Source organism: Actinia tenebrosa, unplaced genomic scaffold, assembly GCF_029948245.1.
Source record: "Actinia tenebrosa isolate PJP-AT-01 unplaced genomic scaffold, QUT_ActTen_1.0 PGA_scaffold9__36_contigs__length_13948895, whole genome shotgun sequence".
NCBI classification, from domain to species: Eukaryota; Metazoa; Cnidaria; class Anthozoa; order Actiniaria; family Actiniidae; genus Actinia; species Actinia tenebrosa.
Window position 1 is genome coordinate 3,318,122 of NW_028292586.1, and position 18,205 is coordinate 3,336,326.

The 18,205-nt window shown below is 39.1% G+C and overlaps 2 protein-coding genes across 4 annotated transcripts; one reads left to right on the top strand and one right to left on the bottom strand.

Annotated features, from left to right (window-relative positions):
* Nucleotides 1-62: 62 nt before the first annotated feature.
* LOC116298260 (uncharacterized) lies at nt 63-15,183 on the bottom strand. 2 transcript variants are annotated; one of them, XM_089024803.1, is made up of 16 exons: nt 15,011-15,183; nt 10,621-10,760; nt 9,801-9,921; nt 9,572-9,717; nt 8,358-8,443; nt 7,643-7,752; nt 6,906-7,050; nt 6,671-6,776; nt 6,480-6,521; nt 5,687-5,759; nt 4,748-4,881; nt 4,240-4,392; nt 3,520-3,598; nt 3,330-3,397; nt 2,515-2,638; nt 64-1,068 (listed from the first exon to the last, which is right to left on the bottom strand). In XM_089024803.1, exons 2-16 carry the CDS (start codon nt 10,735-10,737, stop codon nt 938-940), a joined length of 1,635 nt encoding a protein of 544 aa, XP_088880929.1. In that variant the 5' UTR covers nt 10,738-10,760; nt 15,011-15,183; the 3' UTR covers nt 64-937. The 2 variants fall into 2 exon arrangements, with proteins under 2 accessions (XP_088880928.1, XP_088880929.1); XM_089024802.1 differs by lacking the exon at nt 15,011-15,183 and having other exon boundaries at nt 63-1,068; nt 10,621-10,849.
* LOC116298261 (alpha-tubulin N-acetyltransferase) lies at nt 10,939-18,109 on the top strand. Of its 2 annotated transcripts, XM_031706650.1 has the most exons (11): nt 10,939-11,464; nt 12,178-12,247; nt 12,349-12,440; nt 13,259-13,316; nt 13,574-13,687; nt 14,582-14,683; nt 15,036-15,081; nt 15,179-15,265; nt 15,434-15,764; nt 16,405-16,656; nt 16,948-18,109. In XM_031706650.1, exons 1-11 carry the CDS (start codon nt 11,367-11,369, stop codon nt 17,177-17,179), a joined length of 1,482 nt encoding a protein of 493 aa, XP_031562510.1. In that variant the 5' UTR covers nt 10,939-11,366; the 3' UTR covers nt 17,180-18,109. The 2 variants fall into 2 exon arrangements, with proteins under 2 accessions (XP_031562510.1, XP_031562511.1); XM_031706651.1 differs by lacking the exon at nt 16,948-18,109 and having other exon boundaries at nt 16,331-16,547.
* Nucleotides 18,110-18,205: the final 96 nt, after the last annotated feature.

Here is an 18,205-nt window from a genome sequence, read left to right on the forward strand (position 1 = left end):
AGCAAGGAAGAATAGTTTGTAATATAACTGCGAAGAAAATTACAAACACCTTCGTTAATATATATAATTGTAATAATATGTGTATTCTAATCATCAGTTTAAAAGACTTTCAAATAAATAATTTATATGAAATATCACTTGGATTATTTCATTGTTTCTGGATTTAAAAATAGAGTTCGGAGAAGAAGTCCTTATGGCTGTGTTGCAGTTAAAGCAATTAATTGCAGTGTTCTTTGCTTTTAGACTTCACATCTTCAAACCTTTAGATGCAAGGTCAACTGAAAAAACTGTCATTTTACAGGACCAAATTTACGGGGGATGGGTTTTTAATACCCGGTACCCACCACCTTTGGAAGTAAAATTTTGTCTGGATTTTGTTCTCAAGTATCTCCAAAGTAAAAACGTCAAATCAAAGAAATAAACATACTGCTGTTTTTGTATACTAAACAACGTATTTGTGTATGGACCCCTTGCATGTGACTTCAAAGCAACTCAATTTGGAAGAGAAAACAAAAGAATTTCACTATATAGACAGACCCCTTGCACGTAACGTCAAAGCAGCTCAATTTGGACAACAAAACAAAAGAATTTCTGTCAATCTCAAGAGAATTGAAAATTTATTTATAATATGTCCTATAAATTGAGCTGTATTTCGATGTGCTGCAAGGGTTCTATAGAAATAGTCACACAGACACAGTATCGAGCATTTCAGCAGGTCTCTGGGGGAAGGGAGGGGGCATTTACCAGTACCAACCTTCTAAATCGATAAAATCGGGTCCCGAGAAGAAGCCCTTTTGGCAGTGTTGCAGTGAAAGCAAGGCCTTAGAGTGATGAGATACTTCACATCCACAAGCTTTTAGGGACAACTGTTATCTTACAGGACCAAATTTTAACCTTGGCCCTTAAAGTTTGGAATTTTGGGGATTAATTTTGAAGCCTATGAAACCAGATTTGGCTTTGAGATTTCTCTCGATTGTTTAAGTATAAAACCTTTTCTTTTTGGTACACCAGAACCAAGGGCTTGAACCCAGTCTTTGGTTTCATGGAACTTGAGAAGTATATCAAATACTAAAAAAGAAAACGAGATGTAAGGAACAGACTTAGGTGAAAAGCGAGCTAGCAGTGGAACGCCCAGTCTCTATTTTGCTTGATCACTGGCTTCATACTTTCTATGATCTAGCGAGGATTGGCCATTTGCAAAACATAATCACATGACTGTTACAGGATGGAAAAAACACTCCATTTAAAAAGCGTTTGCTGGATTACTAATGTCATATCAAAAAACTTCCAAAATGATTTTCTCTCACCCCCCCTCCCCCCCCCCCCCCCCCCCCCCACCCATAAGACACTTTCAAGATACTAAGCATTTTAAAGTTTGTTTGCCATCCAGCAGAGCCTTCCCCAAGGGACCTTTGGCTGAAATGATTCGTTATCAAAGTGATATATCAGCACGTGACTGTTTGTTGCAAATGGTCTATAATTATTATTCTGGGTAAGCTGCTCTGTAAGGGAAGCTATTTCCTATTTCAGGTTCTCCCCATAGCTTTTCTCTTTCTTTTTGCTGTGTAAAACCATTAAAAGTTAAAGGGCTGAAACATGAAACCTATGACTATTAGACTATCTAATTATCATTGCCACCCACGACACGCCATTGCCACCCACAACACGCCATTGCCACCCACAACACGCCATTGCAACCCACTACACGCCATTGCACTCCACAACACGCCATTGCCACCCACAAGACGCCATTGCCACCCACAACACGCCATTGCACTCCACAACACGCCATTGCCACCCACAACACGCCATTGCAACCCACTACACGCCATTGCACTCCACAACACGCCATTGCAACCCACAACACGCCATTGCCACCCACAACACGCCATTGCCACCCACAATACGCCATTGCCACCCACAACACGCCATTGCCACCCACAACACGCCATTGCACTCCACAACACGCCATTGCCACCCACACACGCCATTGCAACCCACTACACGCCATTGCACTCCACAACACGCCATTGCCACCCACAAAACGCCATTGCCACTCACAACACGCCATTGCCCCCCACAACACGCCATTGCCCCCCACAACACGCCATTGCTACCCACAACACGCCATTGCAACCCACAACACGCCATTGCCACCCACAATACGCCATTGCCACCCACAACAAGCCATTGCCACCCACAACACGCCATTGCCACACACAATACGCCATTGCCATCCACAACATGCCATTACCACCCACAACACGCCATTGCCACCCACAATACGCCATTGCCACCCACAACACGCCATTGCCACCCACAACATGCCATTACCACCCACAACACGCCATTGCAACCCACAACACGCCATTGCCACCCACAACAAGCCATTGCCACCCACAACACGCCATTGCCACCCACAACACGCCATTGCCACCCACAACAAGCCATTGCCACCCACAACACGCGCGCGTACTTAATTTCTATATCTTTGCCTCTTCTCCTCGCACGTACCTTGGTTAATGGTCAAGACTCTTGAGTAGCTATGGTTACCGGGTTCTCCTTTCTGCATGTATTCGTCAATTGGAAGGCGAGCTGTGTTAATTTTCGATGAATCCGCCTTGCCTAAAGAAACTCCCTAAAAAAGGACAAACGTAATGATTATTCAGTTGCCTTTTATCGTAAATGAGCTGAGTTATAACCTAAAGCAAAGGGAAGCACTGGTGGCGTAGGGTGAGAGCGCTCGCCTCCCACCAATGCGACCCAGGTTTGAATCTTGGGCTCAGTGTCGTATGTGAGTAGAGTTGTTTGTTTGTTCGTTTGTTTGTTTGTTCGTTTGTTTGTTTGTTTGTTTGTTCGTTTGTTTGTTCTTTTGTTTGTTTGTTCTTTTGTTTGTTTGTTTGTTCTTCTCTGTGCTTCAAGGATTTTCTTTCTGGGTTCTAACTTCTAAATTCTAACTTCTCAATTCTAATTCGATCTATCTTTAGCCTTATCAAGTGGGTTACGAAATCTGTTAGGTTTTCCGTTCCATCCAATTAGATTAAATTACTTGAGGGATAAAAAGGTGAGAAAGCAACGCGGGTGTGCGCTTACGCTGCTAATGCGCCCTCTCTCACAGCTGTAGTCATGGGTTCCACCTCCGGACTCGAGTGAGTAGAGTTGCTTATTAGTTTTCTCCTGTGCTCTGAGGGTTTTTTTCCGGGTTGTCTCCCTCCACAAAAGGAACGAGGGCAACAGGTGTGTTTGGCACTGGCTACTAAGTGTCACCCTCAAAATAAGGAAAAGTCCGTAAGGAAGTAAAGGAATGCAAAAGAGATGAAGATATATACCTTGATGACTTGGTGATCAACCAGTCCTCCAATAACGTAGACTTTGTGTTCATCTAATTCACCTAGAACTAGAACGTGTAGCAATTAAGGTGACTGCCTACTTTTGGAAAACAATTTAAACTTTTAAACTTCGATTTTCCGAATAGAAATTTAATGCTGATTCCAAATCTGGAAAGAGAAATTCACTTACTGTTTGGAGAGTCTGGACTGAGGTACACGATACTCTCTGACTCGAATATGTCTGGTACTTTTCTCTCTGTTATATCAATCTACACCAAAAGGACAAACAACGACAACAACAACATCCGAATGAGAAAAGGACGTTTGCATGATCGTTCTATCCTTTTATACTACCACTATCAAAATCCTTCAAGAATCTCCTTTCTCATTCAAAAAAATTAAAAAATAAAATTTGTATTTCCTTATGAGAATAGTAAGACAATTAGTGCTAATTAAATGAACAACAAAAAGTGTGCAAGGGAGTCTGGTTGTCGTAGTTAATAACGCCATAATGAAGTGTCTTATTGTTTTATTATAACGTCTTTATTCTCCTTCGCCTAAACTTGTGTCATATTGATCGGCTTTGTGCGACAAGTTTCAACCATAATTTCACCGTAAACCTCGTCTTAAGAGTTTCTAGACAATAATTTGACCCCGTATAGACCCCTTGCACTGATTCCCTCGAGGAATTGTTCTGGGGAACAAAACAATGGATTTTTTTTCTTCTTTTTTTTGCATAAGAAAAGACGCCCTTTTGTTTTGTCTACTAGAACAATCCCTCTAGGAAATCAATGCAAGGGGTCTATAAAGATTCTTAGTTTTCTCATTGTCCCTTGTAGTCCAAACGTTTACCATTCTTCCTCTACTTAGACTAAACAAGGGGGAATGGAATCTAGTGCTATTTTCTTACCAAGTATTTCTCAAAGCCTTCGTTTTGTCTTGTACATTCTTTGTATATTCTACCGTTTCTGTCCATCCCAGTCAAGTAAACATGGAAAGGTTGAGGTGATTTGAGGTTAGACCCATATAGTCGTCTTATTTGTCCAGCTACTTTAGTAATTTCCTAGAAATGTTTTTGCAGATATTACCCTCGTTAGGGACAGTTCAATAATTAGAGGGAGGAGGACTGGGGCAAATAGGGGAGAGTTATCATTTTCTATGCAAACTCAAAGCGAGGGTCATAAAAAATTGTGACGTAAAATATTATGGGGGGGGGGGGGGGGGAGCGACACCTTTTCTGCAGCAGAGTGCAGCATGGAAAGAAGAGAGCCTCAAAAATATGCAGATCATAAGCAAAATGCACCGCCCTCTATCTAAGTAATGGCAGGGCCCTAAAACAAGAACAAAGGTGACTGAAAAGCAAATTCCATGACCTTCTATGACTGTACGATCCTGAAGCAATATTAACTGGTTCTTACTTTGTCTGTCATGTGTTCCTCTAGGCTCAGGTCGATAGCTACTCGTTGTCCAGACAACAAGGCTGTCGTCACTTTCTCTTTCCTGGCTTGCTTCGTTTCTTTTTTGGTCAAGCGATCCTCGGATAAAATATCATCTACAAAGCATGTCGGAAAAGGGTATTCAAAAAGGCCGGTTTAGACGGTACGATTTTCGCCCACAACTATCGCATACAACACGCTCGCATCTGTCGTAGGCGAGTTGTAGGCTTGATTTACACGCTACGACTCGAGTTGTAGGATGGCGCGAGCGTGTTGTATACGATAGTTGTAGGCGAAAATCGTAGCCGTCTAAACCGGCCTTAAGCAATAATTTACGTTACTCATTCCATTTTGATATTACGAAGAAAACACTAGTGTGCTAAAAAAATGGGCAACCTAATGGGCCTTTTCTGAGTTCGACAAACATGATGCATTGTGGTCTAGCTTCGGTACAAACAACACTCATATAAGGTATTGGTGAACAAGAGATGTTTGTAACAAAACTAGTGCTAAAAAATGGGCAACCAAATGGACCCAAGGGATGCACGGGATAGAACTGGGGGTGTGCTTCCCTAAGTATGCACTATGAGCTACCTTTCTTCATTCTTCATTCAGTCTATATATCCATCACAAACAAAGGCACACACGTAGTAAAAGTACTTATGTTTTAAACTTATTACTTTTCAACTCCAAAGGGGTTACCTGCCACCCAATCCATCCCCTCCCCCCCCCCTCCCCCCCCCCAGATCTGCCCTTGATAATGGCTGGTTTTCAATCATTCCAAGGGGGTGTTATTACGGGTTTCATGTTGGTTGATATAACAAAACAATTCATTGACAATTCTTTTGTTGAATTCCACCAAGATGGCGGTTATGACGTCATGTGCAAAAGAAAGATATGAACCGCGAAACCAATCCCTACCTGATTCACCACTGTTAGAAGTTAATCCCATTGTTTCTTCTCTTCTCCTTATCTTTTTCATTCTGTAGCGTTCCTGTTAAAAAACACGACAACACGATAACCTATACACCTATTTCAAAAAACCTTGTCAGTTGGAGATTTAAAATCTGAAATCTGAGACTGAGTGCAACACACTGACACACGGTGCAACATTGCACGCAACATTGCAAGCAACAAATTTGAATCGGGGTGACACACATTGCAACAAAGTCACACAACATCGCTCGTGTCAGCCTGCTATATTAAGATATTTCGTCAGCAGTTATAAATTTGGTGCAAGCTGATTGGCTGGAAAATCCAAAATGTTACCGGTAATTTTGCAGCCATGGGTCACATGATGAAATTTGTTGCGCGCAATGTTGCAAGATTAGAGCACGATTCAACTAACTTCAGATTAGTTGCATGCAACAAGTTTGGGGAATGTTTGTGCAATGTCGCACCGTGTGTCAGCACCTTAACACGTTGCAAATTGTGATACATCTACAGGAGAACGTAGTTCCCTTTAAAATTGGAATACGAAGCATGAACTTTGAGTTAGCAATGTGATTTTTCGTATTTTAGCCAGAAAATATAAAATCACAAAAATTCCGTTTAGTCTAAGATCGACAATGCTTTTTTGAAATAGGTGTATAGTTCACTCAACAACTGAATTTCCCTAAGGTTGGGTTTGGGAATTTGAAAATCTTTTAGCAGCATGCATATATGCACAGTTTACAAAGAATTTCAGGTCACATTTAAGAAATACTTTATTCACCTTTCTCTGTTGTAACTTTTCTAGAGACTTCACTTGCTTTTTCTGTCGAAAACAGACACGATCCACGTTATATTGAAGAAATAGAGAACGCGCGCGCGTTCTGTGTGCAGTTTATGAAGCACGCGGTGTCGGAAGAACACGAGAGAAGTGTTGGGACAGCGATTTTACTTTTCAGTCTCTTCATAACTCACCGATAATTTCCCCAGCTCCTCATCTAAAGATACTACGATTTCATCAAGCTCCTCGTAAGTTGTGGCAGAGACAAGCCTGTCTTTCATTCCAGAAAATCTGTTGAGACTAAAGAGAGGTCATCACAAATTAAGAAAGATGAAAACTAAAGATTACTTTGTCATTGACAAATTCTTGAAATTCTTTGACTTTCTTTTCAATTTGGCGTACATATAACAAGAAAAACTTTACTCTTACATGTATCCAGAGAATTTCAAGATGGTTTCTTTGGCTATGTCCAACTGTGTGGCACACTTCATACACAGGTCAGTATAATCTTTCATCATTTGCACAGCTGAGGGTCGCTTTTCCAAGAAAAAGGAAGGGTTCCACAACAGAGGTTCTGAAAATAACAAATTCTGCATTTATCTGGCTTTTAATGAGATTTCCATGATGCTAATCTAAATCTTTAATTGGATTTACCACTCCAAGGATTCACTACTCCATGGAAATCCTAACAGGTATTGCAGCCCCCTTGATAAGGGCAACGATAGATCAAACTAGAATTTCCAAGTTGATCCTTGTGGATAGAGGAAAAACCGGAGAACCTCATAAAACTCTCAAAGGACAGGAGAGAAACAACAAACAACTCCACTTACATACAACACCGAGCCTGGCAGGACTCAAACGCATTGCCTTGGCGATAGGCGGACACTCTCACCACTATGACACACAAGCTTCCCTTTTACTGATAAACATAAAACTTGATAACAGAAACTTTATTCACTGACAAAAGCAAGAGCGGAGTGTGCTGGTGTAGTGCACTCACTGCCTCTCACCACTGTTGCCATGGTGTGATCCTTTTTTGAATGCCTTGGTTACTACGGTCCTCAAATTTTATCAAACTGATGTACAGTAAGCGTGATCTTTTTTGTGTGCATAAAGTGCACTTTGATAGGTATGTATAGTACCTATGTTTTGCTAATGTTACATACCTGCCACAGCAAGCCCATCAACACCTGTGAAGGCCAGACACCGCTCAACCTCATGTACAGACTGACATCCAATCTCAAGAACTACAACTGTTTCTTTTGATACTGAATCTCTGAACAAAGATAAAATACAAATATTTTCTCTCTTCAAAAATCCTTTTACTTCATAAAGAAAGATAATATGGCAAGCTAGATATCAGCACATCCAAAAACTGCTCAACAAAATTGAATGCAGCGATGCTAAATCTCAAATCATAACAACGTTAATAGCAGAGAATAAATACCCTTTATTAACTATGAATGATGAGTGACAACTAAGCCTGCAATGTTTTTCCACTGCTTGGGATGCCTGTGTTGGATTTGGACAAGGGGTGTTGGGTGACTGACCGGTGCAGATAATTTAATAAAAAATCTAACTTTAAATTGTGACTAAGTTGATAAATGTACTACCAGCAAAGCAAGATATAAAAGCCTTCAACTTTAAATTTACTGTAATTCTATGTTTATTAGAATCAGTTCTCCAACACAGGAGTCCTTGCAGGAGAGACAATAGACCTATCCCGAATTCACTTGACTGGTCACAAAACAATGGTTTGAAGTTGAGGTTGAACTTGATGAATAAAAGAATCAAGTTCAGTCTCGACTTCAAACCATTGTTTTGTGGTCAGTCAAGTGAATTCTGGATAGCTCTATTCATGAGTATTTAGTATTTGCTAACCTGATTTCCTTAATCAAGCCCCAGTGTATCTTTTTGAGGACGGAAGGTTTGTGATCACCATGGATACGGCCATGAAGGAGTATAACCTGGAATTAGGATGAATTTGACAATTCAAGATAAAGTAGTTTCTGAGCTCTAACTCCCAGGGAAGATTTTGAGTATGGGGGGTTTAAAATTTAAGGAGATGCACCTTTTGCTTTACTAACCAAATAATTCCAAGCTACAGGATGGATGGGGGTGGGGGTGGGGGGGGGGGGGGGGGTAGGGGTTACAAAATGTAGAAGACACACCTTTTGCTATACTAACCAGTTCCAAGTTGGAAAGGGGGGAGGTCATGGTCCTAGGCCCCCCACACCCCAGATAAGCCCCTGACTCTACATAAAAATATTTACATTTGGACAAAAGGAGAGGCACTTATTTCAACTAAAAAAAAGGAACTGTGGTTTAATTTACATATTATGTAGCCCAAACATTCTGATAATTGTAATATAGAGTTTTAGCTTCTTATTTTTTTTTGCTAAAATTTTTATTGTCATATTTTTGATGTTGTCTATCAAATGAATAAAGACTATTACCACCATCACCATTATCACAACCACCACCACCACCACAACACCACCACCAGGTACCACAATCATCATCATCATCAACATCATCATCATTCAAGATAATGTACAGCTGTATGCAAAATTTTGATTGACAACATGGATTATTACACCAAGTGTGAATTTATAAAGAATATTTAAGACCCATAATTCCTTTCCATCATGCAAACACCATTCAACGGTCGATGTTCACCATGCATTCTCTTTGTAAGTGTAATAATTATGTCACTGTTTGTGCAGCCTGGAGACAAATTAACACCCCATTCACACCTAAATGTGTTTAGTTAAACTTAATGTTTTCATTAGGAAAAAAATTGAGAAACTAGAAACCTACAATATAATGAAACTTTCTAAAATATTATCAGAGCAAGACAAAGGATAGTTTACATGCATTGTTTCACCAAATATTGTGCAGTGTTCGTAAATAGTTTTTCAAACCTGTTTAGTTAAACCACTTTAAAACATGTTTAAGCCTTGGTGTGAATGGGGTATAAGATTCAAAATCCCATGTCATGCCAAGTGTCAAAGTATTAATATGTACAAAAGATAAAAATAAAGGTTGAAAAGCACGAATAATTCATTGAGATGTAACTTGCTTTGCTTAATTACCTTACAGCCAGCATGGTGCAGCTGTTCAGCCATCCTGATCGTCTTGTCAATGTCATTATGGCTTATCATGAGTTTGCAAGCAATAGGGCAAGAGAATTTGGTGTGCAGAGTTTTGATGCTCTTAAGAAGACGTTGATACATTTGATCTGTGTAATAATCAATGCAAGTCACAATCACCTATTAAGGCAATTTTTTATGCTTCATTCTTTAGTAAGACTGAAGTGCATACCATCTAAGTTGGAATTGTCTGCTTGGGGTAAAATAATGTCAATAGCGGACACAGTAGAAGAGAAATGCTCTTGGATGACCCCTGCAGCTTTAAGAACAGATTCTTCATCATCAATAACTACCTGCAAGTAAAATATAAAAGAAGTGTTGATGACGTCGTAAAAAGTTTCTTAAATCTATGTAAGCTTAATATATATGAATGCATCTGCATGCAGCACTGCATGTTTTAAGAATAATAATAAAACAGCAGCAGCAAAGCAATCACAATGACAGAAACACAACAATTACAGCAGTGGCAGCAGGAACAACAATAGACAGCAACAACAATATAACAGCAGCAACAACAACAGCATACTAGCTTAAAAACAGCAGCAGCAACAATAACAACAGCAGCAATGGCAGCAGGACCAACAATAGACAGCAACAACAATACAACAGTGGCAAAAATTACAACAGCAACAACATGACAGCAGCAGCGACAACAATAAAAGCAACAACAGCAGCAACAACACTTACAGCAGCAACAACGACAACAACAACAGCAACAACAACAGCAACAACAACAGCAACAACAACAGCAACAACAAAGTAGCAACAACAACAGCATCAGTAACAAAAACTGCAGCAACAACAACAGCATTAAGAGCAACAGCAGCAAGAGCAACAACAAATTAACAACAGCATGCAACAACAACAACAACGACGACGATGACAACAACAACCGCAACACCAGTTGGCTTGGTTCGTGGATTTCTTAATATTCATATTTCAACAAACCATATAATTAAATACAATACAATGATTTCAACAGCACGTCTTACTTGAACAATGCAATTCCCTCCAACTACTTGCCATCTTCTCAACCAAATTTCATCGATTCCCGAAGAATTCACCGCTGGTAAACAAACCACATGCGTTCCATACTTTGCCACCAACATACTATACGCATTATCACTTATCTCTACAAAAGGAGATTGAAAAAAACGACACTCTTTAAGAGATCTGCCAACTTTACCACATTTTATCATATTTTCATCTTCGTCCGCCATTTTGAATTCAAAACGTTGACCGCTGGGATTTTGCGGGCTCAAGAACTAGAAATCGCCCCAGGCCTTCTCTAAATTCAAAATGGCGGATTATTGTTTTCAGTTGCTAAGATCTTCAAAGCCTTTCTTTTGTTATGATTTTAAATAATATGCAGCGTGAATCGTAAATTGGAATACTTCCTACAGAAGAAATAATTATTGTGCGTTGCAGTTAGTGGTATTTTTCGACGGTAAATCAAAGATCGCAAGGACATACAAGCTATTTTTTTGTGTCAAACATTTGTTGACGTTGACAAAAAGTGACCTTTCAAGAGATTTGCTGCCAAGTTCTTCTTTGCTCTTCATAAACTTTGTGCTGTTTTACTCAAATATATATTAGAGACCTTGCTTTTGAGTGGATGGATCGTATCTTGGGCATACAGAACAAGAATAGTCTGTCTATACCTTGATGTACAAAATGTGAGAAGTACAGTTTTGGTGATATTTGACTTCTGAAAGGTTAAGGAGAAAGAGTTTTGAACATGGAGTTTCCGTTCAACGTGAACCATGTCTTACCGGAGACTGTTACCCTGGTGGATGAAAATTTTTCTCCATTTCGAGAAAAATTCAAACATGACAGGTATAAATTAATATTCGATATGAATAGATCAACATGCATATATATACATATATACATGTACTGTAATATGTTATGTGAGTTCATCCGTGTTTATTAATACAGTAAACTTATGTGTTAGCTGAGTATACATATACACAGTCATTTATTAAAGTGCTACTACGACGAAAATCGCTCAAACTTGGATGCAGCTGAAACTTCCTAAGAATACTCTTTAAAGGTCCAATAATCACTGTATGAAGTGTTTTCTCGATATTCAGGACGAAAGTATGATATTTTTACGATTATTTTTTGGAGTCTGTGACGTCATACACTCAACATCGAACATCGCTCCATACATTTCTTTGTAGTTTATGACTATGAAAATATCATTAGTAAAGGGAGAAAGAAATACCCAAACACCCCAAAATATAAATTATAGCCACAAGTAATGGCAAGCACATTAGCCACCCTTTGGGCTCCATAGGAATAAAATAAATTAAGGATTTATATACAAAGAAATATATGTAGAAATGTTTGATGTTGAGTGTATGACGTCACAGACTCCAAAAAATAATCGTAAAAATATCATACTTTCGTACTGAATATCGAGAAAACACTTCATACAGTGATTATTGGACCTTTAAAGAGTATTCTTAGGAAGTTTCAGCTGAATCCAAGTTTGAGCAATTTTCGTCGTAGTAGCACTTTAAAGTTGATTTTTGTTTACATTTTAGGGTTTTATTCAACTCAAAGCAAAAAGAGTTAAAGAATATTGTTGACCTAATGGGAGAGGCATCAGCTAAGGTAGAATTATTAAGTAAAAATAACTGAGTTTTACATTATTGTAAATATTGCATTATTGTATTCCATGTTTCTAATGCACTTTATAATAATGTTATTTATAGGCCCAGAATTTGAAGGCTTCCATAACCAGTGCCATCAAGCTGGCTACTTCAGATCATAGATTATACATACTGAAAGATCCACCAGCTAATAAGTACGTAACCTTTATATTTTGTCAAAGCTCATGGGTAGCTAGCACATCATCTTTCACTGCTGTGAGTCCAATGGGTTGGGTTGTTGGGTCGTTGGTTCGAGCGCTGTAGGTCGCCACATGTGTATTGAGTTTGTTTGATGTGTTGTTCTCTCCTATGCTACGAGGGTTTTCTCCGGGTTCCCCAGTTTCCTCCCTCCGTAAAAATCAATGGCTTATTCACAGATCGGATTGGAATTTAGCATATCATTTAGCTAGATTTTGCAGTCGAGCTGCAGAGGGAGAAAAACTGGAGAAAAAACTTTGAATCAAGAGAGAGAGAGAGATAAAAAGCTTTACTCACATGTGATGCCAAGTCTGGGAATCCAGAAGCAAATACACTCCTGCTACGTACTTCCACACACCACCCTATATTCCTAAACATTTAACAATCACAACAAGATATACTGATAGGCTTAGTATGTACATGGACATATTCAAAGATTTACATAAGTGTTTATTTTCAAGCATAAATATTACAGTTTTAAAGTTTCCCATGCTACCTGCTTAAATATCACGGTATAAATTTTATATTTTGTATCATATTATTCATTAGGAGGGCCAGGCTGGAACAAAGCTTTGCTTTACCTGTTACATCCTCAGTAAATAAAGTGCTGTTGTTATTGTTATTGTTGTTGTTGTTATTATTATTATTATTATTATTATTTTAATTTACTTCACATTTCACACCAAACTTAATTTACTTAATTTATGATACATGTAATCAATTGAATAATGTAATTATTTTATAACATATTTATAATTTATATTTTACTTTACAGTGGTCTTGGTGCAGTAATTGGAATCATTAAGATTGGTCATAAAAAGCTATTTGTCCTGGTAAATATACTTTTAACTTATAGGTGTTAAATTTTGAACTAATTTTTCTTATTAACCAAACAATGATAATAAGAAATAAATAAAGTACATATATGTCATAAAACCTGTCTTGTAATTAATCCCATTACAATATTTTTCAGCAGTTTTTTTTGTAGAACAGTGCTGTTAAAAGCTGTTTTTGAGTTTTGCTTTTCAAAATATATCTACAGATATTGGGCTTATATAATTTTCTTTGATTGATGCATGTGATATTGTAGGATTACCATGGGAATCAACATGAAGTGAACCCCTTGTGTGTACTGGATTTCTACATCCATGAGTCCAAACAAAGAACAGGATGTGGAAAGATTTTGTTTGAGCACATGATCAAAGTAAGCCATTTATATAACAACAATACAAAGTATGTGATGTACAGGGCTTTAATAATATGGCTGGTCAGTCACTGGTCATGTCGTCAATGGCCACTTTTAGCTCATTATACTTCATTTCTGGCCCAATGTTACTGGTGAAAATCACCAGCAAGGCAAAGATGACCAGCCATGAGGAGGTATGCATGGTCAAGCTAATCTGAGCATTGATCATGACACACTGGTGATCACAGACCAAACATCGTTTTTAGCTTTTTAGCAATAACACTATTTTGCAACAATGACAAATGTTGCAGAAAGTTCAAATGGATAAGTGTACAAGCATACAAGAATGAAACTTGGCACGAAACATAATGAGAACAGGCAGATGAGGGTCAAGTGCAGATCAAGGGGGTTCGAGGGGTCAATCCAACCCTCCTACCTTAAATGATAAATACAAAAATTCTCCTTTCTCAGCCATAGAAGCCGGAAGTGTGTTTTTGTTTAGACTATTCCATCAGTTAGCCCATCAGATATTTACAGTCATATTTTAATGTTGGCAGCTTGAACCCCTCTTGTGGGGGATAGAATTGCCAAATCCAATAGAAAATTCAACAAAATTTGCTGCTAGCGAAACAGTTTAATCTAAAATGCCCTGGTTTTCAGATATGTGTTAATATGCACTAAAAAAATATAATGAGAGTTTGCTGGCTATTCTACTTCTCTTCTTGGATTGATACGGGTTTTAGAACAATTTTCGGTGAATTTGCATTGATTTGACCCCCTCCGACGACCATGATCCTTTGTGTTTAAACAATAGATTGTTTTGATGTGACATCATAGTGAAAGGGGGCAATTCGTTTTTACTTTTGACAATGATTGTGTTTCTGTTGCACTTTTACCATAATTCTAAACCAGATGGAAGGAATAGAGCCTGGACAATTAGCTGTTGACAGACCATCTCATAAATTCCTATCATTTCTGAAGAAACATTACAATTTGGACAAACCAATTCCACAAGTAAGTAAGTTTGCTTATCATTCTTACCAGTGGGTACAGAGGGGTCTCATGGTTGCAATGTCATGAGGCAAAACATTAGAAATTTTCGCTTTGGGATTCGAGGGTGCCATAGCAGTAGTGCTCTCTCACCTTGGGGTCTCTGGTTCAATTACTGGACTTAACTTCATACGTATGTGAGTGGAGTTTGTATAAAATTTGTATATTAGGGCTCAAATTGCTCCCACATCAAAAAATGGTGCCATATAATTTCTAACCAAGCTGAAATGATATGCTATAATTTTTTCCCTGGCCTATAAATCAACTGAGTTAAGATATTGTTTAACTTACCCTTTCTTGTGGTTTGTCACAACAGGTCAACAATTTCGTGGTGTTTGCAGAGTTCTTTAGAGACCTCCAAGGTAAGTAAAATATTGTAACTACTAGCTTAACTTTAAAAAAGGTATACCGGTGAAAATCCAACTTGGTGCTCAGTCATTCTCTTTCTATTTTTTTCAGCTGTGGGTCTGGTTTCTAGAAGACACCAACGCTTTTCTGTTAACAATCCCAAAGATTGTCCTCCATTATACCCATATAAACGACCAGGTAATGTTCCATGTTAGGGGCTTAATTGGGGAAGGAGAGGGGAAAGATAGACGCTGGAAGCCTCTGCACCACTTCAGTGGCTAACCTAAGTAAAGGCTTCTTCCTTGAAGAAAAAAAAAGTGACACTGATTAATTTGGTGAGTAATCTTTGCTATTTCCATTTTTTAGTGGACAATGACAGTCTCCTTCCAAAAAGACAGGCAGTCAGTCGTCAATCTCCAACCAACCTTCCATCATCATCAAGAAAAGAGGTTCCAGTAACTTCAAGACAAGCCACAAACGAGTTCAACACCTCACAGCCCATGGACATTGATAATACCAGGAGAAGCTCAGGCGAAGCCATGGCAACGGGAACCTCGAGAAACAGCCAAGGCAATGACGAGTTTTTGAAAGAAATGGACGTCAAACTGCCTCCTTTGGCACCCAGGCCTCCTGGGAGACACTCTGCCTCACGGTCTCAAGTAGGGTCTGCAGGATCCAGATGGATACTGGAATCAAGGTATTTAGGTTTTTACTTCAGTTCTTCTATCTTACTTTTCTAAGGTTTCTAATTGCAATCTCAAAGCAAATCAAAGTCAGGGCAAGGCTAACTCACAGATCGAACCCTGAAACAACCTCACGGCTAACTCACAGATCAAAACCTGGAACGACCTCTGGGCTGACCAAAGTCAAGGCACGGCTAACTTACAGATTGATCCCTGAAGCAACCTCTGGGCTGATCTAAGTCAGGGCACGGCTAACTCACAGGTTGAACCCTGAAACAACCTCTGGGCTGATCTAAGTCAGGGCATGGCTAACTCACAGGTCGAACCCTGAAACAACCTTTGGGCTAATCTAAGTCAGGGAATATTGAACTCACAGATGGAATTGGAATTAAGCGTGTTAGGCTTTACCGATGTAGAAAACCAAAGAACCTGGAGAAAATCCCTTGACTCGGGAAAGATACCCTACAAACTTTACTAACACATGATGCTGAGTCCAGAAATCGGTCTCGTGACATCCACCCGAGGTGGGAGGTGATTGGACTACTGCTAAACCACCCTTGATTCTCCCATCACGTTGCAGTTGATGAAAAAAAAAAGACATCATGGTGGACTATCATAAAATACTTTTTTTTCAATCTTGGGTTCCGGTCCTAGTGGCATCCCAGATGCATTCAACGCTGACCGAGGTCTTGCTGCACGGGCCACGAGCTACAGCCGCTATAACACTTCCAGAGAGAGTTCGGCACCTGAAATAAGAACAAGAAGACTGAAAGGAGATGAAAGAGGGCAGCTGGACAGTTTTGAAAGAGTGTCGAGTGGAGGACGGAAAAGAAATCTTCACCTGACCTCGGCAGGGAATCCCTTGCAGGTTGCAGGAACGCCGACCAAGCAAGCCGAATATAACAAGTAATTATTCATATAAAATATCCTGTTAATATTTATTAGTAAAACCTTAGCCTGCGTCACGTCCAGATAGTGTTATCCAATGGGAGTTCACGTTAGAATGAGCATGGCTAACAGCCAATCAGAATATGTTACATATAATCGCGCAATTTGCAGAGGGTCTAGAACAAGCTTTCTGGCGATGTTTCGCCGAATGTATTTACGAAGAAAATTCCGGATGTGACGCAGGCTAGTAAAACCTTTTACTTTTGGCATATCGTTTTTCTCAATATTGTCATATCGTCTTTTTTTAAGGTCACCAGTAAAAAACTCACCTATGGACGTGAACGCAAACAAGCCATCGAAAGCAGATGGAGTAAATCCAAGCTTTATAACATCAACTGGAAACTACTCTGTATCTCAAATGTACAATAATTATTATGGACAAAAGCGTTCGTTTGGAACAGGTTGGAATATATTCGGTGTACCTCCGGGTACCAATTATGGGATTGGAAGAAATAACACGTCTAGAACATTCCCCTATTAGAAGATGTACAATACGTATTATGGACCAAAAGGTTCCTTTGGAACAGGTTGGAATATATTCCTTGTAATTCCTGGTGCTAATCATGGGATTGGAAGAAATAACACATCTAGAACATTCCCCTATTAGAAGATGTATAATACGTATTATGGACCAAAAGGTTCCTTTGGAACAAGTTGGAATATATTCCTTGTACCTCCTGGTGCTAATCACGGGATTGGAAGAAATATAGACTGCGAGCTAAGTCCCTCTATTTCCCTGGGTCACTGTCCGTCTGTCCTCGACCAATCGACACGGACAGACAGACGGACAGTGACCAAGGGAAATAGAGGGACTTAGCTCGCAGTCTAGAAGAAATAACACATCTAGAACATTCCCCTATTAGAAGATGTACTACACGTATTATGGACCTAAAGGTTCCTTTGGAACGAGGGTATATTTGGGGTACCACCAGCGAGGTATCAATTATGCCAAATCTGGCTGCCTCAATTGACTCTGAATGATTTGACACCACACCACACTTAGTTACCGTTACTATGTCACACAAGCGCAACAAATTACAGTAGCTAGAATAGGTATTTCTGAATTTAAAAACTTTGATCACGGAAAATTGATTATAAATCGTTTCAACTGTTTACTGTCCTGCACATCATGAAAGAAAATTGCCTCGTAATCCTTCTAGCACATTAAAACAGATACTGCGATGTTGTTCGTAGGACAAGATCTTGATTCCACTGGGTAATCAGCTTTCATTCAAGTTATTCCAAAATTTGATTTAAAATTACAAAGTCACGATGAATTTGTGATTCGATCTGACCAACTTTCTAATTTTTAGTAAATTTTTTTCTAAATTCATCTATGCAATTGTGAAAAGAATATTTTAAATGTAAAAATGTGAATTATGAACGAAAATAAAGAAGTATGCAAAATAAACGTGGAAACGAGCGGGATTGATGTGGTTGAAAGCTCAGCAATACACGTGCCATGCATTTTGCTGATCGATATGGGAAAGAATGCGCAAGCAGTCCA

Bases quoted from the DNA above. Each gene is read 5' to 3' on its own strand.
- LOC116298260 (XM_089024802.1), bottom strand. From the start codon at position 10,848: ATGGCGGACGAAGATGAAAATATGATAAAATGTGGTAAAGTTGGCAGA. The intron at 7,753-8,357 runs GTTAGCAAATAC...ATCTTTGTTCAG, and splicing joins GGCTTGATTAAGGAAATCAG to AGATTCAGTATCAAAAGAAA. The intron at 3,398-3,519 runs GTAAGTGAATTT...TACACGTTCTAG, and splicing joins CAGTCCAGACTCTCCAAACA to TTCTAGGTGAATTAGATGAA.
- LOC116298261 (XM_031706650.1), top strand. From the start codon at position 11,367: ATGGAGTTTCCGTTCAACGTGAACCATGTCTTACCGGAGACTGTTACC. The intron at 11,465-12,177 runs GTATAAATTAAT...TTTACATTTTAG, and splicing joins GAAAAATTCAAACATGACAG to GGTTTTATTCAACTCAAAGC. The intron at 12,248-12,348 runs GTAGAATTATTA...TGTTATTTATAG, and splicing joins TGGGAGAGGCATCAGCTAAG to GCCCAGAATTTGAAGGCTTC.